Here is a 27,594-nt window from a genome sequence, read left to right on the forward strand (position 1 = left end):
GTCACTAGATCCTTATAGTAACCCTGTAAGGTAGGTGAGACAAGTCTTATTATCCTCTTATTATATATGAAGAAACTAGGTCACAGATATGATGATTCAATATCACATACATAGTACTTGTGTCCCAGAAACAAGTTTCAAAGAAACAGAATGATGTTTCCAGTACTCCTCACCCACTCTAATCAGACTTGACCCCTACCACTTTAGAGCAAAACTACATGTGCAAAGGTCATTGATTATCTCCCCATTTTTATAATGTATACCCTCCCAGCAGCATTGACACAGCTGCCCATTGACTCCAGACTTAAACTCCTCTTTTGTTTTCCAAATTTTAAATCATGAAGTTTCTCAAGGATTAGTACTAAGCTCTCTTCTCTTTATAATTTATATGATCTCTCTAAGCATTCCTAGTTACTCCTGTAGTTCAACCTTAAATGAAGATATACTAACTTTTATTATAGAGGTGATTTTCACCTTTCTGTACTCTAGAGAATTCATCTCGTTCATACCCAAGTATTCCCTGTGTAATGCATTCATTAATTTATTCAAAAACATTTACTGAGATTCCACTATTTTCCAGGCACCATTCTAAGTTTCACAATACACTGAATACAGGCCAGAGAAAGAGAGAGAGAACTGCCCTCCCAGAATTTGAGTGGACAACAAAAATAACCAACAAAACTTGTTATATAATGGGATGTTTGAGTGTGATAAACCCCATGAAGAAAATTAAAGCATTGAGGATAGCAGCGGTGGTGATGTGTGTATGCAGAGGGTAGAGGTGGGGTCATGGAACGTGAAAAGACAGATTAAGTTCCTTACAAATGGAAAAGACTGAAAGACCTATGGGAAGGAGGACTTCACCACTTCACCAGAGAGAAAGGAATTGGACTGACGATCAAGAAGATTTGCATTTTATCTTGCCTATCTTCCCTATATATATTTTGGGAAATTCCCTTAGCCTTTCAGGAGAAACCCTTAAATGATTTCTCAGGAACCTTTCAGGTTTATGATATTATTGAAAATTTTGGAAGAGATTCAGAGACAGAGAGAGCTAGATAAGAAATAAAAATATTGGGGATCATTACTGTCATTAATTTACCTTTATTTAGTTTACCCATTTTTAAGTTATGTCATTTTTCACAAGTATTTATTGAACTCCTATCCATCACCAGGCACTGTGCAAACTGCAAAGAAGGCAGAGCTGAATGAGCTCAAGGCCTTTCACCACATAGGGCTTACAGCCCAGTTCATCATCCTTGCCATTCTGGCTATTCACTATTTGGGATCTGTATAGTCTTATATTTGTCATCTCTTTTAGGTCTTAAATATCTCCTGTAAAGTATTTTCTGATAATCCAACAAAGAATGCTAACAAGGAAACCCTAAATGTTTCTCACATAAATAGATATGGTTCATTTGGAAAGATTTTGAAAGAGGTAGAGAAGGATAGTGTGATCCTTCCTGCACTGGTCCCTGATACTCCCTGTTATTTTTTGAACATTCAAACTCCATTGTATAGAGATAAAAAACTTAGGTCCTCTAATTCATTAGAAAATCTGTAAACAGGCCATTTCATGGTATTCATGAAAGACCTACAATGAATTCTATGAGGAGGGCCTAAAATACTGACCAATGTATTTGGGGGACAATAAACACACATTTTCAGGGAAATCACTTGTGGTATCATTACTTGTGTTGACTAATATCTGAGCCTCCTTTTATTTTGGACAAAGAAGACTAAACTTCCCAGCGCCCTGCAGCTGGATGGGGCCGTAAGACAGATTATAGTTGATGAGTTGCAAGAAGTTATTTGTGTCATTGCCTTGCTGAAGCATCTAATTGCTAGTCCAAGACTCCACAGCATTTTCTTTTCCCCCAGACTCATCAATTAAGGAGGCCATAGCACTAAATGTTAAACTGTAGGGATGATGGTTCTTTCATCAGTCTAGATGTCCTACTACATAAAGAAGTTTCCCAAACTTGGTACTAGAGGGAAACAACTTTTTTGTGTGTGTTAAATTACTGAGATTTGGAGGGTGCTTATAAGCACAACATAACAGTTTACTCCTACTAAGTTATTATCTGTTTGAGTTAACTTTTTTCCATGTTAAAAATGATTTAGAATCTTTGAGAACTGTGAGGATATCCCCAAAGGGTCCATGTCATCATTTCCACCACTAACTTCCAGGAGATCTAGGCATTTTTACCTTTGCTTATTCTTTTTGTGTGAAACATATGCTAATCTTTCCTGTTCTCCGTTCTTTCAATGTGAAAAATCTAGATACTTTAACTTTAGCTGCTTTATCTCTCTTGCTTTTCTTTTTAAAGTATATTGTATTTGAAAACAATTTTAAAGACTTTTTTTTTAGAAAAGTTTTATGTTTACATTAAAAGTGAGAGGAAGGTACAGAGATTTTCCATATATCCCCTGCCCCCACATACACATAGCCTCCCCCATTATCAACATAACCCACTGGAGTGGTACATTTTTCTAAACCCAGGATGAACTGATGAACCTACATTGATACATCACAGTCAGCCAAAGTCCAATGTTTACCTTAGGGTTCATTTTAGTTTGCATATTCTGTGGGACAGAACGAATATCTAATAACATATTCATTATTATAATATCATACAGTACTTTCACTGCCCTAAAAAGTCCTCTGTGTTCTGCCTATTTAATTTTTCTTCCTTCCCTCCCCTTGGCACTAGTGATCATCTTATTTCTCCGTAGTTTTGCCTTTTCCATAATGTTTGGAATCGCACAGTATGTAGCCTTCTCAGGTTGGCTTCTTTCATTTAGTTATATGTTTTTAAGGTTCCTCCCTGTCTTTTCATGGTTTGATAGTTCATTTCTTTTTAGCCATGAATTCCTGCTTTTCTTCCCTCTAGTAACATAGTAACCTCGTATTTATACTATGAAATTCAAGTTGCTGCAATTTGAGGTTCAGGGGTATATCCAGCTTCACACACAGAGGCTTCACCCATTAGCTTCAGCTGGTTTCATTTTTCTAGCCTTCTAAATTCTATCAAGTTCATTATTAGTTCCAAGGATATCAAGATCTTCTCTCGCTGGTTTTTATTATTCCATTCACGTGACGTCCCAATGGCTCATTTTCTCCATTTCCCCAGCCCTTCCTAGAGAAACCTCTGAATTTCTCTTGTTGAGGCATACAGGCTTCAAACCCTCACCACTGCACTCAAGTAGCACTTGCTTTTTCCTGATCACTAGATTATGTGATCAGTTCTCACTTTTGTTGCTTTCTTATTTTGTCAGAGCTTCTCACATTGCCCCAAATTTCTGCTTTAGACTGGAGAGACCTCATGTTTCCTATTCTATTGTGGCTTTATTTTCTTCTAAGCAACTTCTATCAGATGTAGTTTTCAATTCAAAATAGCCAATGAGAGACTATGGACTCTGAAAAGCAATCTGAAGGGTTTGAAGAGGTGGGGGGGTGGGAGATTGGGGAACCAGGCGGTGGGTATTAGAGAGGGCACAGACTGCATGGAGCACTGGGTGTGGTACAAAAACAATGGATACTGTTATGCTGAAAATAAATTAAAAAAAAAGATTAAAAAAAAACAAAATAGCCATATTTGCTTGAGATTATTGTTTTAACTAGAGGAACAGAACCACACCTATGCACAGTTGGGAATATATCTATCCACACTGGGACCAAGTGACATAAAATAACATGAGCCCTGGCTTTGGAGACCCAGGTTTACTCTGAGTCATCAAGCAAATTCCAGAATCTTCCTCAATGTGTTTATTGCATTCTGAGAGCCATCTTAAGAATTCTGAGAATGATGGCTTAAAACTTTTAATATTCTGAGCTTCCTGATTGAGTTTTATTTTAAATACATTAATGCAACCTGATCCCAAACTTTTAATGAACTAATATAATGTAAGGATAAATTCTCATCACAAAACTCTGTTCATAACTGCTTAAGTTGAGTGTATTGTCTGTTCATTGGCTAAGGGAAGTTAATTGAAATAAATTATAAATAGACAATTTATAAACTATGAAGGATAAAATAAATGTAAAGGAGTAAGCCTTTGTGGAATAATGCAGAGCCTATGGTAAGAGTAAAAAACCAGAACTTGTATATTGTATCTATTTAATAACTTTTCCATCTATTATTTGCCAAAGAATATAAACCAATTTTAGTATTCTTCTAAGCAAAAGAAGAAACTTCCAGGTATTTTGCATCCAGAATGTCTCTGACAATTTTAGACGTAGGCCTCTTCCCAACAAGCATAAACTAAATACAAAGAATATTCATTTATTATCTAATCATCATTTTTTCTTCGTTATATGCCATGTAATATTCTCAATATGAGGGATTACGAGAAAATAAAACACTCTACTCTAAAGAGACTCAAAGTCCAGTAGAAAGACAGACACATTAAAAAATCATCACAATGGTGGGGAGGAGTCAAGATGGTGGAGAAGTAGCAGGCTGAGACTACTTCAGTTAGCAGGAGATCAGCTAGATAGCTTATCTAAAGATTGCAAACACCTACAAATCCAATGGGAGATCGAAGAGAAGAAGAAGAACAACTCTAGAAACAGAAAATCAACCACTTTCTGAAAGGTAGGACTGGCGGAGAAGTGAATCCAAAGCGACGGGAAGATAGACTGCAGGGGGAGGGGCCGGCTCCCGGCAAGCGGCCGAGCAACGGAGCAGAAAATCAGGACTTTTAAAAGTCTGTGCCGCTGAGGGACATCGCTCCAGAGGCTTAACCGGGGTGAAGCCCAGGCGGGGTCAGTGTGGCCTCAGGTCTAGCAGGGTCACAGAAGGATCGGGGGTGTCTGAGTGTCGCAGAGCTTACAGGTATTAGAACGGGGAAGCCGGCTACAGAGACAGAGCCAAGGAGTAAGCTCTAAGCTCGGGGTTACCTTGAACCGGTCGCAGGCTCGGTCAGCTAGGAGCGCAGCCGGAGGCCAGGGTGACGGGAGTCATTGTGCGCTGTTCTCTGAGGGCGCACTGAGGAGTGGGGCCCCGGGCTCTCGGCTCCTCCGGGCCGGAGACTGAGAGGCCGCCATCTTCATTCCCGCCCTCCGGAACTCTGCAGAGAGCGCTCAGGGAACAAAAGCTCCCGAAAGCAAACCCAGCAAACCCGAGCGGATTACTCAGCCCGGCCCCAGGTAAGGGTGGTGCAACTCCACCTGGGGCAAAGACACTTGAGAATCACTACAACAGGCCCCTCCCCCAGAAGATCAACAAGAAACCCAGCCAGGACCAAGTTCACCTACCAAGGAGTGCAGTTTCAATACCAAGGAGAGCATCGGAATTCCAGAGGAGGAGAAAGCAAAGCACGGAACTCATGGCTTTCTCCCCATGATTCTTTAGCCTTGCAGTTAATTTAATTTTTTTTCTTTTTCAATTTTTTTTCTCTTCTGCTAAAATTTTAACTTTTACCGTTTTCTTTTTTAACGTTTTTTAAATGGTTTATCTAATATATATATATATATATATATATATATATATATATATATAAAATATAAAAAGGAATATATATATTCCTTTTTATATTTTTTCTTTATCGGTTTTTCTTTTTTTAATTGTTTCCTTTTTTTTTTTTCTTTCTAAACCTCTTTTTATCCCCTTTCTCCCCCGTCACGATTTGGGATCTCTTCTGATTTGGCTAAAGCAAATTTTCCTGGGGTTGTTGCCACCCTTTTAGTATTTTACATGATCCTTCATATACTCTTATCTGGAAAAAAAGACAAGACGGAAAAATTCATCACAAAAAAAAGAACAAGAGGCAGTACCAAAGGCTAGGGACCTAATCAATACAGACATTGGTAATATGTCAGATCCAGAGTTCAGAATGACGATTCTCAAGGTTCTAGCCAGACTCGAAAAAGGCATGGAATATTAGAGAAACCCTCTCAGGAGATATAAAAGCCCTTTCTGGAGAAATAAAAGAACTAAAATCTAACCAAGTTGAAATAAAAAAAGCTATTAATGAGGTGCAATCAAAAATGGAGGCTCTCACTGCTAGGATAAATGAGGCAGAAGAAAGAATTAGCGATATAGAAGACCAAATGACAGAGAATAAAGAAGCTGAGCAAAAGAGGGACAAACAGCTACTGGACCACGAGGGGAGAATCGAGAGATAAGTGACACCATAAGACGAAACAACATTAGAATAATTGGGATTCCAGAAGAAGAGGAAACAGAGAGGGGAGCAGAAGGTATATTGGAGAGAATTATTGGAGAGAATTTCCCCAATATGGCAAAGGGAACAAGCATCAAAATCCAGGAGGTTCGAGAACCCCCCTCAAAATCAATAAGAATAGGTCCACACCCCGTCACCTAATAGTAAAATTTACAAGTCTTAGCGACAAAGAAAAGATCCTGAAAGCAGCCCGGGAAAAGAAGTTTGTAACTTACAATGGTAAAAATATTAGATTGGCAGCAGACTTATCCACAGAGACCTGGCAGGCCAGAAAGAGCTGGCATGATATATTCAGAGTACTAAACAAGAAAAACATGCAGCCAAGAATACTATATCCAGCTAGGCTATCATTGAAAATAGGAGGAGAGATTAAAAGCTTCCAGGACAAACAAAAACTGAAAGAATTTGCAAATACCAAACCAGCTCTACAGGAAATATTGAAAGGGGTCCTCTAAGCAAAGAGAGACCCTCAAAGTAGTAGATCAGAAAGAAACAGAGACAATATACAATAACAGTCACCTTACAGGCAATACAATGGCACTAAATTCATATCTCTCAATACTTACCCTGAATGTTAATGGGCTAAATGCCCCAATCAAAAGACACAGGGTATCAGAATGGATCAAAAACAAAACCCATCTATATGTTGCCTACAAGAAACTCATCTTAAACCCGAAGACACCTCCAGGTTTAAAGTGAGGGGGGAGAAAAGAATTTACCATGCTAATGGACATCAGAAGAAAGCAGGAGTGGCAATCCTTATATCAGATCAATTAGATTTTAAGCCAAAGACTATAATAAGAGATGAGGAAGGACACTATATCATACTCAAAGGATCTGTCCAACAAGAAGATCTAACAATTTTAAATATCTATGCCCCTAACGTGGGAGCAGCCAACTATATAAACCAATTAATAACAAAATCAAAGAAACACATAGACAAGAATACAATAATAGTAGGGGATTTTAACACTCCCCTCACTGAAATGGACAGATCATCCAAGCAAAAGATCAACAAGGAAATCAAGGCCTTAAATGACACACTGGACCAGATGGGCATCACAGATATACTCAGAACATTTCATCCCAAAGCAACAGAATACACATTCTTCTCTAGTGCACATAGAACATTCTCCAGAATAGATCATATTCTTGGTCCTAAATCAAGTCTCAACCAGTATCAAAAGATTGGGATCATTCCCTGCATATTTTCAGACCACAATGCTCTGAAGCTAGAACTCAATCACAAGAGGAAATTTGGAAAGAACCCAAATATATGGAGACTAAACAGCATCCTTCTAAAGAATGAATGGGTCAACCAGGAAATTAAAGAAGAATTGAAAAAATTCATGGAAACAAATGATAATGAAAACACAATGGTTCAGAATCTGTGGGACACAACAAAGGCAGTCCTGAGAGGAAAATATATAGCGGTACAAGCCTTTCTCAAGAAACAAGAAAGGTCTCAGGTACACAACCTAACCCTACACCTAAAGGAGCTGGAGAAAGAACAAGAAAGAAACCCTAAACCCAGCAGGAGAAGAGAAATCATAAAGATCAGAGCAGAAATCAATGAAATAGAAACCAAAAAAACAATGGAACAAATCAACAAAACTAGGAGCTGGTTCTTTGAAAGAATTAATAAGATTGATAAACCCCGGCCAGACTTATCAAAAAGAAAAGAGAAAGGACCCAAATAAATAAAATCATGAATGAAAGAGGAGAGATCACAACGAACAACAAAGAAATACAGACAATTATAAGAACATACTATGAGCAACTCTACGCCAACAAATTTGACAATCTGGAAGAAATGGATGCATTTCTAGAGACATATAAACTACCACAACTGAACCAGGAAGAAATAGAAAGCCTGAATAGACCCATAACCAGTAAGGAGATTGAAACAGTCATCAAAAATCTCCAAACAGGGGCGCCTGGGTGGCTCAGTGGGTTAAGGCCTCTGCCTTCGGCTCGGGTCCTGATCCCGGGGTCATGGGATCGGGCCCCGCATTGGGCTCTCTGCTCGGCGGGGAGCCTGCTTCCTCTTCTCTCTCTGCCTGCTTCTCTGTGATCTCCGTCTGTCAAATAAATAAATAGAATCTTTAGAAAGAAAAAAAAAAAAAAAGAAAAAATCTCCAAACAAACAAAAGCCCAGGGCCAAACGGCTTCCTGGGGGAATTCTACCAACATTTAAAGAAGAACTAATTCCTATTCTCCTGAAACTGTTCCAAAAAATAGAAATAGAAGGAAAACTTCCAAACTCATTTTATGAGGCCAGCATCACCTTGATCCCAAAACCAGACAAGGATCCCATCAAAAAAGAGAACTACAGACCAATATCCTTGATGAACACAGATGCAAAAATTCTCGCAAAATACTAGCCAATAGGATTCAACAGTAAATTAAAAGGATTATTCACCACGACCAAATGGGATTTATTCCAGGGCTGCAAGGTTGGTTCAACATGCGCAAATCAATCAATGTGATACAACACATTAATAAAAGAAAGACCAAGAACCATATGATACTCTCAATAGATGCTGAAAAAGCATTTGACAAAGTACAGCATCCCTTCCTGATCAAAACTCTTCAAAGTGTAGGGATAGACGGCACATACCTCAATAGTATCAAAGCCATCTATGAAAAACCCACCGCAAATATGATTATCAATGGAGAAAAACTGAAAGCTTTTCCGCTAAGGTCAGGAACACGGCAGGGATGTCCATTATCACCAATGTTATTCAACATAGTACTAGAAGTCCTAGCCTCAGCAATCAGACAACAAAAGGAAATTAAAGGCATCCAAATTGGCAAAGAAGAAGTCAAACTATCACTCTTTGCAGATGATATGATACTATATGTGGAAAACCCAAAAGACTCCACTCCAAAACTGCTAGAACTTGTACAGGAATCAGTAAAGTGTCAGGATATAAAATCAATGCACAGAAATCAGTTGCATTTCTCTACACCAACAACAAGACAGAAGAAAGAGAAATTAAGGAGTCAATCCCATTTACAATTGCACCCAAAACTATAAGATACCTAGGAATAAACCTAACCAAAGAGACTAAGAATCTATACTTAGAAAACTATAAAGTACTCATGAAAGAAATTGAGGAAGACACAAAGAAATGGAAAAATGTTCCATGCTCCTGGATTGGAAGAATAAATATTGTGAAAATGTCTATGCTACCTAAAGCAATCTACACATTTAATGCAATTCCTATCAAAGTACCATCCATTTTTTTCAAAGAAATGGAACAAAGAATCCTAAATTTATATGGAACCAGAAAAGACCTCGAATAGCCAAAGGAATATTGAAAAAGAAAGCCAAGTTGGTGGCATCACAATTCCGGACTTCAAGTTCTATTACAAAGCTGTCATCATCAAGACAGCATGGTACTGGCACAAAAACAGACACATAGATCAATGGAACAGAATAGAGAGCCCAGAAATAGACCCTCAACTCTATGGTCAACTCATCTTCGACAAAGCAGGAAAGAATGTCCAATGGAAAAAAGACAGCCTCTTCAATAAATGGTGTTTGGAAAACTGGACAGCCACATGCAGAAAAATGAAATTGGATCATTTCCTTACACCACACACGAAAATAGACTCAAAATGGATGAAGGAGCTCAATGTGAGAAGGGAATCCATCAAAATCCTTGAGGAGAACACAGGCAGCAACCTCCTCGACCTCAGCCGCAGCAACATCTTCCTAGGAACATCACCAAAGGCAAGGGAAGCAAGGGCAAAAATGAACTATTGGGATTTTATCAAGATCAAAAGCTTTTGCACAGCAAAGGAAACAGTTAACAAAACCAAAAGACAACTGACAGAATGGGAGAAGATATTTGCAAATGACATATCAGATAAAGGGCTAGTGTCCAAATCTATAAAGAACTTAGCAAACTCAACACCCAAAGAACAAATAATCCAATCAAGAAATGGGCAGAGGACATGAACAGACATTTCTGCAAAGAAGACATCCAGATGGCCAACAGACACATGAAAAAGTGCTCCATATCACTCGGCATCAGGGAAATACAAATCAAAACCACCATGAGATATCACCTCACACCAGTCAGAATGGCTAAAATTAACAAGTCAGGAAATGACAGATGCTGGCGAGGACGCGGAGAAAGGGGAACCCTCCTACACTGTTGGTGGGAATGCAAGCTGGTGCAACCACTCTGGAAAACAGCATGGAGGTTCCTCAAAATGTTGAAAATAGAACTACCCTATGACCCAGCAATTGCACTGCTGGGTATTTACCCTAAAGATACAAATGTAGTGATCCAAAGGGGCACGTGCACCCGAATGTTTATAGCAGCAATGTCTACAATAGCCAAACTATGGAAAGAACCTAGATGTCCATCAACAGACGAATGGATAAAGAAGAGTGGTATATATACATAATGGAATACTATGCAGCCATCAAAAGAAATGAAATCTTGCCATTTGCGACGACGTGGATGGAACTAGAGGGTATCATGATTAGCGAAATAAGTCAATCGGAGAAAGACAACTATCATATGATCTCCCTGATATGAGGGAGAGGAGATCCAACATGGGGGGTTAAGGGAGTAGGAGAAGAGTAAATGAAACAAGATGGGATTGGGAGGGAGACAAACCATAAGTGACTCTTTTTTTTTTTTTAAGATTTTATTTATTTATTTGACAGAGAGAGATCACAAGTAGACGGAGAGGCAGGCAGAGAGAGAGAGAGGGAAGTAGGCTCCCTGCTGAGCAGAGAGCCCAATGCGGGACTCGATCCCAGGACCCTGAGATCATGACCTGAGCTGAAGGCAGCGGCTTAACCCACTGAGCCACCCAGGCGCCCCCATAAGTGACTCTTAATCTCACAAAACAAACTGAGGATTGATGGGGGGAGGGGGGTTGGGTGAGGTGGGGGTGGGGTTATGGACATTGGGGAGGGTATGTGCTATGGTGAGTGCTATGAAGTGTGTAAACCTGGCGATTCGCAGACCTGTACCCCTGGGGATAAAAATATATGTTTTGGGGTGCCTGGGTGGCTCAGTGGGTTAAGCCGCTGCCTTCGGCTCAGGTCATGATCTCAGAGTCCTGGGATCGAGCCCCGCATCGGGCTCTCTGCTCAGCAGGGAGCCTGCTTCCTCCTCTCTCTGCCTGCCTCTCTGCCTGCTTGTGATCTCTCTGTCAAATAAATAAATACAATCTTTAAAAAAATAATAAAAATAAATAAAAATAAAAATAAAAAAAATCATCACAATGTAATGTGAAAAAACCCAATATTAGAAATGCAAACAAAATATTACAAAAACAGAAAGGGACAACTAATTCTAGAAAAGCCAGGAAGATTTCACAAAGCAAATCACATTTTGGTTCATCAGATCAATGTTACAGGAGAAACAGATACTTGTGTGTAACACTGTTTTCACACACACACACACACACACACACACACACACACACAATGTGTACTGACATAGCTTATTTAATGTGTCAGTAAATAAAAGATTATCTATTGTAAGATATAACGTTGGATGGATTTGTGTTCCCTGGGAAAGTGAAAATACGTTCTGACTGCTCAGAACTGGGTTGTTGGCAGGAGTTTCTAGGACAAAGTGAGGAGCTGGCGTACATATCATAAAAGGTTCAGAGTTGGCAGAAGCCTCAGTGGTGCTCATTCCAAGTCCCCTGTTTTACAAGGCAGCAACTTCATCCAGAAAAGGGGAGGAGGTAGCTTGCCAGTGGACACTTATTAGTAGAAAGAGACAATAAAAAATATTATAAAAATAATAAATATGACAGTTTGTTGTAATAAGTTGGTACTGTACAAGTCCATTGGCGGGGGGGCAGTCAGCAAAAATACTATTTGGAAAGCTGCTTTTCAGATACTGAAAAATCTGGTTAACTTTTTTTCAATTTATTTAGTTCTTTTATAAGCACTCCTCAAATCTCTAAATTTTCAAAATTATTAATCTAACTTGGAATCTCTTTTCATGATTTTTGGGGAAAAGTAGCAATTAAATGGAGCATTATGTCCTCCCCAGCAGGAAAATTTATAAGAAGGTTTCTATATCTGAAATTTGGTTGCAAGTCGGAAAATAAAAAAATAAAAAAAAGATTAGAAACTCTAACCTCTAAACTGGGTCCTTCTGAAATGTTGTTGCTTCCAGAAACACTGTTAGCTACTTTGATTTCTTAGTGCCAGGAATGGGGACTTTTACTGAGTATTCTTTCTGGATAAATAAATGATATACATTAAAATATGGAAAGTAGAGTGAGAGAGAGATTAATAATTTCCTTCTGGATTACTGGGGTTATCTGAATTATCAAATCCAGTTTTTAGGGAATGGCTCCTGAAATTAGAGCTGAGGACAGAAGTTAGAAGTTTCTAGTCTGTATCATGAAGATAGGAAGCAGTGTTCAGAAATGAAGTCAGATTCTGAAGAAGCCAAAGGAAAGCCAAGTAAACAAAATGAAACATCACAGGAGCAGGGCAAAAAGGCAGAGCCCTGGTTGTGTGGAAAGTGACAAAATGCAGCAACCAAAAATAACTGATTTCCACCTGAGGGTAAAAATTCACCAAACTAAATCCCATCTCCAGTGACTTAAAAATATTACTTTGAATCTTGACTATAGATAGAGAGGAAGATGTTAAGGACTGAGTGGATTATGCTAATATGCTTGCTGTTGATAATGTAAACTACAGCTTTTTTTTTTTTTTTTTTAGAATATTTTATTTATTTATTTTAGGGAGAGAGAAAGCAGTGGGAAGGGGAGAGGGAGAGGGAGAGAGAGAATCTTAACTCCCTGCCAAGCTTGGAGCCTGACATGGAGCTTGATTGCACGACCCTGAGATCATGACCTGAGCTCAGAAAAAGAGTCAGATGCTTAACCAACTGAGCCACCCCCAGAGAGAGCTTTTAAGCCTCTTAGTACAGATATTTTTGCAAGAAGAAAGTTTTTAGAAGCATCAGGATTTGAGGTATTCTTACTTCAGGAAAGAAACATTTTCCTCCTATAATTCTTCAGTTTAAGAATATAGTAGCCTCTTGGGACGCCTGGGTGGCTCAGTTGGTTAAGCAGCTGCCTTCGGCTCAGGTCATGATCCCAGCATCCTGGGATTGAGTCCCACGTCGGGCTCCTTGCTCATCAGGGAGCCTGCTTCTCCCTCTGCCTCTGCTTGCCATTCTGTCTGCCTGTGCTTGCTCTCTCTCTCTCTCTGACAAGTAAATAAATAAAATCTTTAAAAAAAGAATATAGTAGCCTCCTACTTTATCTGCAAGGGATATGTTCCAAGTCCCTCAGAGAATTCCTGGAACTCTGGATAGTATCAAACCATATATATATGGTTTGATACATATGTGTGTGTGTGTGTGTATGCATATATATTTGCATATATATGTATATATGCATATATATGCAAATATATATGCATACACACACACACACACTCTCTCTCTCTCTCTTTTTTTCCCTATACATACAAACCTATGACAAAGTTTAATTTATAAACTGGGCACAGTAAGAGGTTAACAATGATAACATAATAAAATAAACATTTATAACAATATACTATATAACTTAAGTGAATGTAGTCTAATTCTCTCTCAAAAAATCTTACTGTACTGTACTGACCTTTCTTCTTATGAAGATGTGAGATGATTAAATGACTACATGATAAGATGAAGTGAGGTGAATGACATGGGCATGGTGACGTAGCATTAGGCTAGTGTAGCCCTTCTGGTTTTTGTTTTGTTTTGTTTTGTTTAAGATTTAATAATTTATTTGAGAGAGAGGGGCAGGCAGAGTGAGAGGGAAAGAGAGAGTCTCAAGCATACTCCACACTGAGCACAGAGTCCAACATGGGGCTCGATCTCACGACCTTCAGATCATGACATGAGCTGAAATCAAGAGTCAGACACTTAAGCAACTGAGTCATCCAGGTGCCCCTGATGTAGCCATTCTGATGACATATTAGAAGGAGGATCATCTGCTTTGGGACCACAGTGGACTACATGTAACTGAAAAAGCAGAAAGTGAAACCATAGATAAGAGGGGAACCACTGTAGTAAAGATAAATCTTAGTATCCCCCCCAAAAAATTCTTTTAATGCAGAGAAATAGCTGTCCTAATCCATAATCCATAAAAGACCATGCTAAAACAGTGTTTTGTGCCTGCAGTAAGCATTCAGGAACTGTTGACCCAATTGGCAATCCAGGTACCAGAGCCACAAAGGATGCACTCAATATTCAGAAAGAACAAGTACTGAAAGAAAATCCTTCCTTGGACAAATATCAAAGTAAAATGAAAGAAAGGTCTTTAAATGTGGAAAGAATGCTTAAGTGTAGAGAAAAAAGAATTTCTCTGTGCAATAAAGTAAGGAAATCAGAATTTCCTAAGGGCAAAACTAATTTAATGAGTATTTTGTAAAAGGAATTCTAACCCAATAATAAAATGTCTTTAAGTTATATAAGGTGGTGGGATGCTGATGATTCTGGTGTACAAGGTGCTTTAGGGATGAAGGGAAGATTATCAGGAAAACTCAATGGTTTCATTATTACTGACTTCACTGAAGTTGTTAGATTCCCACACCTAATTTATTCTTTGAAGCAAATAGGTCAGAGGGATTAGATGCTAGCTATTTTCTCACAAGGCTTTTCCAGATCTCCTGACATTCTATACATGTGAAAAAAATATATATATATAAATAAACAAATAACCATTTCACTCAGCTGCATCTCCTGGATTTGGGAGAGTGAAGTTACTGAAATAATGGATGAAATGTGTAATTTATAGATTCAGATGCTACTATGCCCAGCATTACTTGTGCTATCTGTGTGATAAAAACCAAACTCCACACTAAGCCCCATATGAAGTTTTATAGCTGATTTAAGAATAATCTATGGAGATAAAAATGTATCAAGGAAATTGCCATATGTTTATGAGTAGGGCAGGTGATGCAAACTCAGAACCTGGTGGTTTGTTTGTTTGAGGTTTTATAAATTCTGTCCTTTACCAGTAATTCTTACTGTATGGTAATGTGAATGAATTAAAAGAGGCAATAAATGCAAAATGTACCAACTTTACAGTATTTCCCATAACCTCTTTCAATGACTATTTTTTTTGTTGTCTTAACAAAGGTATTTGGTCTTGGCACCATTTTTTCAAGAGCTAGGTGATTTCATGGATGGATGTTTAATAGTTGGGTAATTTGGCCTCAAGTCTTTGTATATATACTTTCTTAGAATTATCTAAGAGATACTATAGCTACCTCAATTATATTAAAGGTTTACCTTAAAGGTGTTAGTGCAAATTTCACCTAAGGTTAAATTCTTCTTCTTCTATTTTTTAAAGATTTTATTTATTTATTTGACAGAGAGAGAGACAGCTAGAGAGGGAACACAAGCACGGGAGAGTTGGAGAGGGAGAAGCAGGCTCCTCACTGAGCGGAGAGCCCAATGCAGGCCTTGATCCCAGGACACTAGGAGCATGACCTGAGCCAAAGGCAGAAGCTTAACAACTGAGCCATCCAGGCGCACCAAGATTAAATTCTTATTCAAAATGTTTATAAGTATTTATAGCAAAATTCGTATTTTTATTTTCCCTTAATTGTGTAAGTTGATCTACGTTCAGATAAGACCAGATGAAGTAAATTGAGTTGTCCATCTAAGGATCACACTGTTTCCTCTGAAAGCCAGCCAACTAGATTTTGAAAAGACGTCCTCTGCTATCCATTATGGGGAAAGGTGGAAGGGAGGTGTGGAACCTCTATGATCTATTTCAGACTATGACGTCAAAGGGTTAAGGATGAATTACTGTCACCTTAACTTTGATTATATGTGGGTTTTTTTTTTTTTTCAGTTTGAACCACAACCCGAACATTATTAAAATGTGGCTTTTGTATTTCATTAAAGTTAAGCAATTAGCTTTGCATTTTTGATGCACCAAAATTGTAGTAGTGTGACATTGTTCTGCTGATCATTCATAATGCGGCTACTCACACCATGAATCAAATACGAATCAACACCTTTTTAATTTTACATGCAGTAAAGCACTTTCTTTTCAGATTGATAATTTGTACTCACAGTTTAATCTTCAGCTGTCAGAATTCTTTTGGTTTAATTTACATATGCATTCTTTTCACAGATCTTTAGACCCTTATGAAAATTGTTTTAGGAATAAACCAAACACCACGGCAGAAGAATAGGGAGAGGTTTTAGTATTACTAACAGTAAAGTCTATTTAATTGCTGAGTAAAATATTTGGCATTCAGGCTTAGGACAGACTGCAGGTCCATGGAATCCTTGTTTTATACAATGAACAGAGGTGCATGACCACACCTCCTGGCTGCTTCAGAACAAGTAGACACATGGCTGTTGGAGCTCAATACCTATGAGGCTCTTTGTGTTCTAAACCACTCTGAGTTCCATAACTGATAGAGATATTACTCCCAGAATCTATTCAGATACCCGTGTTTCTAACTTATAGCATAAAAGTATCATAATTGTTGTGGTTTCACACTGTGTCAACTGCACCATAATACAACTATGATTTTCAGAATTTCCTTCCCCATATGCTTCTGGGTTAAGATAAGCTATAGGAGAAATTTGTGCAGGATTTGGAAGAAGGAAAATACGTAGTAGTTATTCCACTCTGAAGCTTGGTGTAGCACGATAGGTGCCACTGAAACACACGCATATTGTCACTGATGTGCTACCTCACCAGATTGGGAGGGAGAATGGACTGATCTGGAGCTCCTCTAAGATCCTAACTCACCACCTTCAGCTTCGCTAAGCACTAGATAGGGCATATGTTAGCTTAGTGGTGAAGAGCATCAGCTTCTGCAAAACACCACATTGTTGACATTGGATACAGATGTGGGTTTTATTTTGACCTCCTGGGTTCTAGTTTGTTGTCAGTCTCCTTTGGTTCATGTCCAGGTTTTCTCCCCACTACCAACTGTGCTGACCTACAGAAACTTTGGGTCCACTGCAAGATGCAATGAGAACTTTCACAGACTTCTTTATCACCTTTTACAATGTATACTGTCTAATCCCTTTTCACCACACAACTTCTAGTAATTCTGTTTCCCTGATTGAAGCTTCACCAATACAATAATAAAGGCTGAATTATAGGCCAATGATCTTCTTTTAGCTGATAACTGAGGAAGGAGCATGACGTATGTACTTCCCTCTCTGTAATCTTACAGTATATATTTACATGCTTCTATGATCAAAAGGAAAAATCTTAAATTTTTATGTATGTACACATGTATCCTTTTTAAAATCCAAAAGACCATCTTTTTTTTTTTTTTAAGATTTTATTTATTTGTTTGACAGACAGAGATCACAAGTAGGCAGAGAGGCAGGCAGAGAGAGAGGAAGAAAAGCAAGCTCCCCGCCGAGCAGAGAGCCCGATGCGGGGCTCTATCCCAGGACCCCGGGATCATGACCCGAGCCGAAGGCAGAGGCTTTAACCCACTGAGCCACCCAGGCGCCCCTCCAGAAGACCATCTTATACTATCCAGGGAAATGAATGAGGAAATGAAGCTACAGGACCTTGGCTCATTGTGATCAGAGTCTCTGCTGCTCTCAGATCATTGCCTTTGCTATTCTAAATCTCAAGAGTGCATACATTCCTGTGTAACGATGGACACTCTTCTCTGCTTGTCTATTTCTATTGTGACCAAACCAGGAAGAGAGGCAGAAAAAGCCCTGAACGTACTAGTACAGAGTTTATCCCTTCAATGGGAGTTGTCTTTTTTTTTTTTTTTTTTGGACTCTTGGTCTCTTTTTCTTTCTGATTGTTATATTTGCTATGATCAACAACTCTCTTGATAAAAATACAGTTAATATCCTCTAGAAACTTACTTTCCTCATATCTTCTGTTTACTCACTAAACTTGACTCTATGCTAATTTTGGTATGATTTCATATTTAATTGTTATTTAAACAAAAAGGGGCATGATATTGTGTGGAGGGCCAGTAGCATTTCAAGAAAGTTCTAAAGAGCTATCACCTCATCCATATGGATTCTTTGACCCAGAAAATAAATAAATCAGATACTGGTGCATGGTGAAGAATCTATGTATGGAAAGAAAAATGGTGGTCAGTATTAAATGAGTGGGAGGCAGGGGGTTTAGGAGCTGGGATAGTCTTATCCAACATGATTGGACCAATACCAAGTGAACACACTCAGGTATAGGTTATGGAAGGAAGCTAAAGCGGATGGCTGGAAGGTGGCATCTTCTGAGTTTGGAGCCAGATACCTCCAGTAGCTATGGCACTTCTCTCAAGAGTAATAAGTTACCCTAAAATATAGTAAGATAAAGCATAATATTTAGGAGTCTAAAATAAAGGCAAAACGTGGAGGTTTTGATGATGGTGAGGAGGAGGATATTTACTGTTTATTCATAATCCACCTAGATCACCCAAAGGCAACAAGGCATGGAGGTACTCTGAGAGAAATATGGAACTCCAGTCAATGAGCCTCCTGCTCAAGATTGCAGTTTCTGGAGTGGGGAAGGAAAGAGAAGGCAAGGCCCTAGGAAAAAGCAATTCAAGACCAGTCATAAAGGAACCCCATTATTTATGCATTTACTATGTGGCTCTTGACTATACAGTATATTCTGCATCCTAGACACTAGACACTAGTGTCTAGACACCAGGGATGCACTGATTTTAAAAACTGCATTCCCGCCTTTCCGCGCTACCCTGGGAAGGGTCCATACGGCGTTGTTTTGCGTTCCCATCGTAACTTAACGGGAAACTTTCACAATGTCTGGAGCCCTTGATGTCCTGCAAATGAAGGAGGAGGATGTCCTCAAATTCCTTGCAGCGGGAACCCATTTAGGTGGCACCAACCTTGACTTCCAGATGGAACAGTACATCTACAAAAGGAAAAGTGATGGTATCTACATCATAAATCTGAAGAGAACCTGGGAGAAGCTTCTGCTGGCAGCTCGTGCCATTGTTGCCATTGAAAACCCAGCTGATGTCAGTGTCATATCGTCCAGGAATACTGGCCAGCGAGCTGTGCTGAAATTTGCTGCTGCAACTGGAGCCACTCCCATTGCTGGCCGCTTCACTCCTGGAACATTCACTAACCAGATCCAGGCAGCCTTCCGAGAGCCAAGACTTCTGGTGGTTACTGATCCCAGGGCTGACCACCAGCCTCTTACAGAGGCGTCTTACGTTAACCTGCCTACCATTGCTCTATGTAACACAGACTCTCCTCTGCGCTATGTGGACATTGCCATCCCTTGCAACAACAAGGGAGCTCACTCAGTGGGTTTGATGTGGTGGATGCTGGCCAGGGAAGTTCTGCGCATGCGTGGCACCATTTCCCGTGAACACCCGTGGGAGGTCATGCCTGATCTCTACTTCTACAGAGATCCTGAAGAGATTGAAAAGGAAGAGCAGGCTGCTGCTGAAAAGGCTGTGACCAAGGAAGAATTCCAGGGTGAATGGACGGCTCCAGCTCCTGAATTCACGGCTACTCAGCCTGAAGTTGCAGACTGGTCTGAAGGCATGCAGGTGCCCTCTGTGCCTATTCAGCAGTTCCCTACTGAAGACTGGAGCGCCCAGCCGGCCACTGAAGACTGGTCTGCAGCTCCCACTGCTCAGGCCACTGAATGGGTAGGAACAACCACTGAGTGGTCTTAAGCTGCTCTTCCACAGAGGCTAACAAAATGGAAATAAGGTTGACGGAAAATAAACAGTTTGTAAAAGTCAAAAAAAAAAAAAAAAAAAAACTGCATTCCCGGGGCGCCTGGGTGGCTCAGTGGGTTAAGCCTCTGCCTTCAGCTCAGGTCATGATCTCAGGGTCCTGGGATCGAGTCCCGCATCGGGCTCTCCGCTCAGCAGGGAGCCTGCTCCCCTCTCTCTGTCTCTCTGCCTGCCTCTCTGTCTACTTGTGATCTCTCTCTGTCAAATAAATAAATAAAATGTTAAAAAAAAAAAACAACTGCATTCCCCAAACTAGTGCTTGTGCATTAGTGGCATTCCTTGATAAATAACTCAGTGAGAAAATATTTACTATTACTATCATTTTCTACAGAATTGTTGAGAGCTTTTGACTGGTAATGTGCTTTTCCAAAAGAAGTATATAACATGTTGCATTTTCACACACAGCCCCTTTAATGGTACATATTTCATGAAACGTGGAGTCAAGAGTAAATATTATCCTTGCCATCAAAAACCTCACAGTCGATATTGACAGTTAATAGTGGGTAAAGTGATCAATGTAGATAAATAAAACCCTGGAGTAACAGAAGTACAAGGTGAAGAAAAGAAATTGTGTTCATGGTTCTTCATCTGCTCCTTTGCATTCATTATTTATCCTTCTATTTTCACTCCGTGTCCCAGAGAGGTGATGGCTTTGGACAGCATTATTTGGGCTTCTTTGCCTTCTAGCTTCCAGTCAGGATCAGTTGATAAAAAGTCCCCACAAGACATAAAAATAGACAGATAAGGATTTTATTTTTGTCTCCATTTGTCTCCACCTACTTTTCCTCTACCTTTGGCAGGGGGATTTTGGCAACAGCTACTTTTCTTCTGTTGAAGGCCACAGATCATGTCAAGCAGTCTCTCATACATGCCTATAATTCTCAGTAGGTTCAGGAACATGGATCCCTCTATCCTTTCAGTCCGAGGGTATAAACCACTTCGATTGGCTATTATTTCCTGTGTGTTTTACCATGTGCCGTTCATCACTTAACCCTGCCCACACCTAATAAAATTTATCACTAATTAACTTTTGAGTTTGTCATCTCTATTGTGCGAGGACTCTCAGTGGCAAAAGAACGGTTTGTTGAGTGTCTATTATATCCCAAACAATTTCATATACATTACTTTATCTAGTTATCCCAAATACCCTCCAGAGTATGAAATGTCAGCTCCACTTTATGGAATAAAATACAAAAGAGAATTAAGACCCAAAAGGGTTAAGTGACTTGCTCAAAGTCTCTCGCCTCTAAAATTAGTACAACTGAGATTTGAGCCCAGTTCTCCAAAACCCATACACATTTTATCACACTATGTTGTTACGAAAAAAAAGAACCAATTATTGGAAATAGGTCAAAAGCTCAGAACCAGATCAGCAACAAGGTTTTAGATCGTGAGTTTACTAAGTGATGAAGTGCTTTGGTGAAGAAACTGCAGAAATAGAGCAACCAGAATGAGCACACAGAAAAGAGAATAGGTAAGGAGGAGAGAAGGCAGCCTTTTTCAGAAGCAAACATGTTTTTTCTCATTTTTTTTCATAAAGATTATAAAGACACAATTACACACAGGAGAATGGTGTTATAAATTCACATACTTGTGCCACAATGAAGGAGGCCTAAATTCTTCTGGAGTGTATATTTCTGGGGGAGTTTCTCAACTGCTCACTATTTTCCTGTACCCTTAAAAAAAATAGGATTAGGTAAGCAATGTGACCGTAGTTAAGAAAACTGTATTGTGTACTTGAAATTTGCTAAGAGGGTAGAATTCCAAGTGTTTCCACCACAAAAAAAAAAAAAAAGAAAGAAAGAAAAAAGAAAAAATAATGACTATATTAGGCGGTGGATATATTAATTAGCTTTATTGTGGTGATTTTTTTCACAATGTGTAATATCAAAACTTCAAGCTGTAGACTTTAAGTACATACAATTTCATTTGTCAATTGTACCTCAATAAAGCTGGGGAAAAATAAGATTAGGAAAAACAAGACCTTATCTATGGTTCTTTGTGCACTGGGGATCACAGATAAAGTTTGTTGTTTTCTCTGACTTTAGGGAAACACTAGCATTCTTAAATTTCAATATATGATACTGCTGCTCACATTTATATTAGAACTTCAAGCCCCACACATATGGCTAATAAAAAAAAATTCTCTTATTTCATAATATATGTTTTAGTATATAAAAATCCCTTAGTGCTCTGAAACTATGAAAAACCTAGAGAATCTGAGAAAACCAAATAGGGCAGGTGCAGACACAACACCAAGAAAATGTTGAAGTGATTAAACAAATGAAATTCAGCCACAAAGAAAAAAAAATTAATCAACATTTGCAAGAATTCCCAAATCGCAAGAATTTCCAGAGCCTGAAATTCATTCTTTGTAGCTAAATCCAGAATATGGGTTTCCTAAAGGACTGGCCAGTCTCTGAAAGAGCTGAAGCATGCAAAGGAGAAACAGAAGACCTTACGGCAATGGCTAATACACAAAAACAAATGCAACCCCGAACCACACACATTCTATAAACTTGAGGGGATGAAGATAAACGAGTATTTTATCAATACAATATTATCTTTTGGTGGGCTCTTGGGTGGCTCAGTGGGTTAAAGCCTCTGCTTTGACTCAGGTCATGATCTCAGGATCCCGGGATTGAGTCCCGCTTCGGGCTCTCTGCCCAGCAGGGAGCCTACTTCCCCCTCTTTCTCTGCCTATCTCTCTGCCTACTTGTGATCTCCCTGTCAAATAAATAAACAAAATCTTAAAAATAAAACCCAAATATTATCTTTTGCTAATTCTCACATGATCCACTTATTTAAGCATGCTATTCCCCCCCCCCCCGATTTTGCTAGAAATATTTTTACCAACAAGAATGGACCTCATACAAGTGACAGAGTAGAGTATTTCTTAACACAAAAGGAAGTTTTTGCCTGCAGGGCCAATATCACATGGATCAAAGATTTTTGATTAAAATACATACAGTGAGGAGTGTAGCTGTGATGTTTTTGTACAATTTCTGGATTTTGTAACGAAACACAGCAGGTAGAATGTGAACTTTAGGGTAAAGAAATGCAATATTCCTGAAATCTGTGTAGGATCTTTCTAACTCCTGGTATTATGATTAATTTTCTCAGGGAGGCAGCCAGCACTGACATTATACTGCTGTTCAGAGATGTTCCTTTGATGGAGACTATCTGGGGACGCCAGTCTGAATAGTTGCGCAAATGATGATGGCTATGTTCTTTCTAAATTGAGCTTGTTTGATGAATCAAGAGAAATTTTACAACTACATATAAGTGAGGACCCAAAGTAGAATTTTTAAAAAAGATTTTATTTATTTATTTGACACACAGAGAGAGAGAGAGATCACAAGTAGGCAGAGAGGCTGGCAGAGAGAGAGAGGGTGGAGCAGGCTTCCTGCTGAGCAGAGAGCCTGATACGGGGCTCGATCCCAGACCCTGAGATAGGAGCTGAGCCCAAGGCAAAGGCTTAACCCACTGAGCCACCCAGGCGCCCCCGAAGTAGAATTTTTTTGGGTGTGTGTTATTTTTCCAACTCTTGAGCTGATGTAAATTTTGAAAGAAAAACATTATTCCCCATAGGTAGAACAATGACCAGTAAAATATCATGAAAAGAATGCTAGGTCTAGTGTCAGAGAATCTAATTTGAAGCAAAGCTGTGCTGTTTTCCAGCCAATAATTTCAGGCAAGAAACAGTAACAATATCCCTACCTGTGTGAGGTCATTAAAAATGACATCTTTTTCAGAAGTGATCACAAGAATCAACTAAAATGATATATGTGAAAGTAACTATAGGTATTTATTTCTTGGAATGAGGCAGTCCACAGAGTTTTACCAACTTCTCCTCTAAAAACAACCAAAAAATATAGATAAAGTATTTTAAATCCCCTTTAAAAAATATAGTAAAGGGGGGGCGCCTGGGTGGCTCAGTGGGTTAAGCCGCTGCCTTCGGCTCAGGTCATGATCTCGGGGTCCTGGGATCGAGTCCTGCATCAGGCTCTCTGCTCAGCAGGGAGCCTGCTTCCCTTCCTCTCTCTCTCTGCCTACCTCTCTGCCTACTTGTGATCTCTCTCTGTCAAATAAATAAATAAAATAAAAATCTTAAAAAAAAAAATAGTAAAGGCCTGGCAATTTGAAATGCAATATTAGAAGTTAAAAAATAATCAGGGAAACTGGAGACATAGAAGGATCAGCTAGAAACCAGATTTTAATTCTACCCTGATGACACTTGCCAAATGTGAATCAACTTAACATTGGGCTTTCATGGCTTCATAGAAGATGTAAGACAAAGCCCAAGACCAGCTTCTGGTAGGAAATCAAAAACGAAGTCCCCCTAACTTGGCCTTAGGCCAAGGGCTATAGTTTGATATAAGGGCATCTAGAAACAAATCTGCCTTTCTTCCCAGGAAACTTATTTAGGAAAATCCCCTTTCTCAAGCAATGATTTGGGGAGTAAAGAAAAAGTATTTCCTCTGGAAACCTACAACAGTAAGTAAGTTCTTACATAGTTGCATACCAAATTTATACTATTTATATATTTTGCTGGATTAAGATATGGAGATTTTAATCTCAAAAATCCCTGAAATAATGGCACTTCAGATGTGCAGCACTCCAGAACCAATCACTTCTGGGGAAACCAAACTTCAACCTCGTTCTCAAAAGAAGGTAAGCCTATATTGGGGGAAAAAAAATTAAATGGGTAGGCTGGGAGTAGGTGGCTCTATTATCAAAATTCAGTAGTCACAAAAGACCCAAGAAGCAGACCCACAAAAAGCTCAAATACTGAATTCATTACACAGAACACAAGAAAATCATTTTGAATAAGTAAATGTAAGTAAAGTGAGACTTCTGTTTCTGGCTCTCATGGAGTAACTTGTGTTAAACAAATCTTCCTGTCAAAAGCAACCATGAAAATTGAACAAAATATAGAAAATGGCTATTCGGAGGCATAACAGCACAAAGAAGGTAGGCAAGACTTGCTGGGATAAGACCCAGAAGAGACAGGATGTGCTCTGAGGAGAGAGCTATCCTATCCTTGCCTCCACTTTCTTCTTTTCAGAACATCCTCTAATAAATAACCAATTTCATAGAAGCCAGGCAGAAAACAATGACCTAAAGCTTGGGACAGTTATACTAAGTTGAGGAGGAAAACCCTGATCCTTAAGCTTGAGCTTGAGGATCAAGATTCCATCCAAAAAAAAAAGAACCACGGAGAAAGGATCCCCATTTATACATGCCGTTTCCCCTTTAGATATTACCCAGCTCTCATACTAAGCACGCACAATACAGCACAGTGAACCAAATAGTTCTTCCTTGTCCTTATTTAATAAGAATTTTTATCATGAATGATGGGTGTAGAATTTTTTCTGTATATATTTAGGAAATTGCATGCTTTCTTTTTTTGTTCTAAGCCTGTTAAAATGGTGCTCTACATTGTTCAATTCTTTTATGTTAAGATAATCTTGCAATCCCAAATCCGGGATACAGATACTTGACCATGTGTTATTGTTTTTATATATTGCTAGATTTGGTTTGCTTTTATTTTGTTAAAAGTTTTTTTCCCTATGTTTATTAGTGATAGAGTGTTTTTCGCTAAGTGTAATGTCTTTGGCTTTGTTATCACTGCTGGCCTCATAAATGTGCCAGAATTCCCTGCTATTTTCTTTTCTGGAAGAACCTGTGTGAAGTCAGTATTACTTGCTCCTTAAATATTTGATAGAATTCACCAATGACATGTTCCATGTGGAAATACTTTTAGCCACAACTTGACTGTCTTTAATAGATAAAGGGCTATCCAGGATATCTATTTTTTTTTTTTTACTAAACTTTGCTAATTTTTTTTAAAGATTTTATTTATTTATTTGACAGAGAGAGATCACAAGTAGATGGAGAGGCAGGCAGAGAGAGAGAGAGGGAAGCAGGATATCTGCCAAGCAGAGAACCCGATGCGGGACTTGATCCCAGGACCCTGAGATCATGACCTGAGCCGAAGGCAGCGGCTTAACCCACTGAGCCACCCAGGTGCCCAAACTTTGCTAATTTTTATCTTTCAAGGAACTTCTCCATTTCGTTTAAGTTGTCAAATTTATGGGTATGTTTTCATAATGTTCTACTATTATCCTTTTGATCTGTAGGATCTTTAACAAGGTCCTTTCATTTTTTTAATAGACTATTATTTTAGAGCAGTTTTAGATTTACAGCAAAGCTGAGCAGAAGGTATAGAGACTTCCCATATACTCCGTGCTTCCACACATGCATAAACCCTCCCATTATCAACATCCTTCACCACAGTGGTGCATTTGTTATCATTCAAGAACCTACACTGATGCATCATTACTACCAAGAGTCCATAGTTTATATTAGGTTTCATTCTATGTCTTGTACATTCTGTGGGTTTGGACAAACTTATAATGACATGTGTTCACCATATTATTATCATTCAGAATAGATTTGCGGCCCTAAAAAATACTCTGTGCCCTGATTATTCATCCCTCTCTCCCTCCTAAACCCTGGCAACCACTCATTTTTTACTTTCTCTATTGTTTTGACTTTTCTAGAATGTCATCTAGCTGGAATCCTGCAGTGTGTAACATTTTCAGATTGGTTCCTCAGTAATATACATTTAAGCTTCCTCCATGTCTTTTCATGGCTTGATAGCTCATTTCTTTTCAGTGCTGAAAATTCCATTGTCTGAATGTACCAGAGTTTATGCATTCACCACTTATAAACGTCTGTGTGCAGGTTTTGTTTTGTTTACTGTTTTTTTTGGTGGGGGGGGATTTAGATAGGAGTTTTCTTTTTTTTTTTTTTTAGATTTTATTTATTTATTTGACAGGCAGAGATCACAAGTAGGCAGAGAGACAGGCAGAGAGAGAGAGAGAGAGGTGTGGAAGAGGCTACCCACTGAGCAGAGAGCCTGATGTGGGGCTCGATCCCAGGACCTTGGGATCGTGACCTGAGCCGAAGGCAGAGGCTTTAACCCACTGAGCCACCCAGGTGCCCCTAGATATGAGTTTTCAACTCCTTTGGGTAAACACCAAAGAAAATGAATGCTAGAATTTTTGGTAAGAATATGTTTAGTTCTGCAAGAGGCTGCCAAACTGCCTTCCAAAGTGGCTGTGCCATTTTGCATTCCCACCAGAAACATATGAGAGCTCCATTCTACCACATCCTTGCAAGCATTTGGTATTGTTAGTAGTCTGGATTTTGGCCATTTGAATAGGCATGCAGTGGCATCTCATTGTTTTAATTTGCATTTCCCTATGACTTAAGATGTGCTGTATCTTTCCATATTTATTTTCCATCTACATATCTTCTTCGGTTAGATGTTTGGCTAAGGTCTTTGGCCCATTTTGAATCAAGTTGTTTATTTTCTTATTGTTGAGTTTTGGGAATTCTTTGTAAATTTTAGATAACAGTTCTTTATCAGATGTGTCTTTTGCAAATATTTACTCCCAGTCTGTTGATAGTGTCTTTGACAGAGCATTATATTGATAGTGTCTTTCATGGACCAAAAATTCTCAACTTTAATGAAGTTCAGTTTATCAATCCTTTCTTCCATGGACTGTGCCTTTCATGTTGTATCTAAAAAGTGATTGTCAAACCTTAAGTCATTCTAGATATTCTCTTTTGTTATCTTCTGGGAGTTTTATAGTTTGGTGTCTTCTTTATTCTTG

General features: G+C 39.0%; 1 protein-coding gene across 1 annotated transcript; it reads left to right on the forward strand.

Annotated features, from left to right (window-relative positions):
* Nucleotides 1-18,884: 18,884 nt before the first annotated feature.
* On the forward strand, nt 18,885-19,930 carry LOC125105456 (40S ribosomal protein SA-like). The gene has a single exon (XM_047738967.1). It carries the CDS (start codon nt 18,959-18,961, stop codon nt 19,844-19,846), a length of 888 nt encoding a protein of 295 aa, XP_047594923.1. The 5' UTR covers nt 18,885-18,958; the 3' UTR covers nt 19,847-19,930.
* The last annotated feature ends 7,664 nt before the right edge of the window (nt 19,931-27,594 follow it).

This window comes from Lutra lutra, chromosome 7 (genome assembly GCF_902655055.1).
Source record: "Lutra lutra chromosome 7, mLutLut1.2, whole genome shotgun sequence".
NCBI lineage: Eukaryota > Metazoa > Chordata > Mammalia > Carnivora > Mustelidae > Lutra > Lutra lutra.

What these genes read in the sequence shown, in the direction of transcription:
- LOC125105456 (XM_047738967.1), top strand. Translation starts at nt 18,959, where the DNA reads ATGTCTGGAGCCCTTGATGTCCTGCAAATGAAGGAGGAGGATGTCCTC.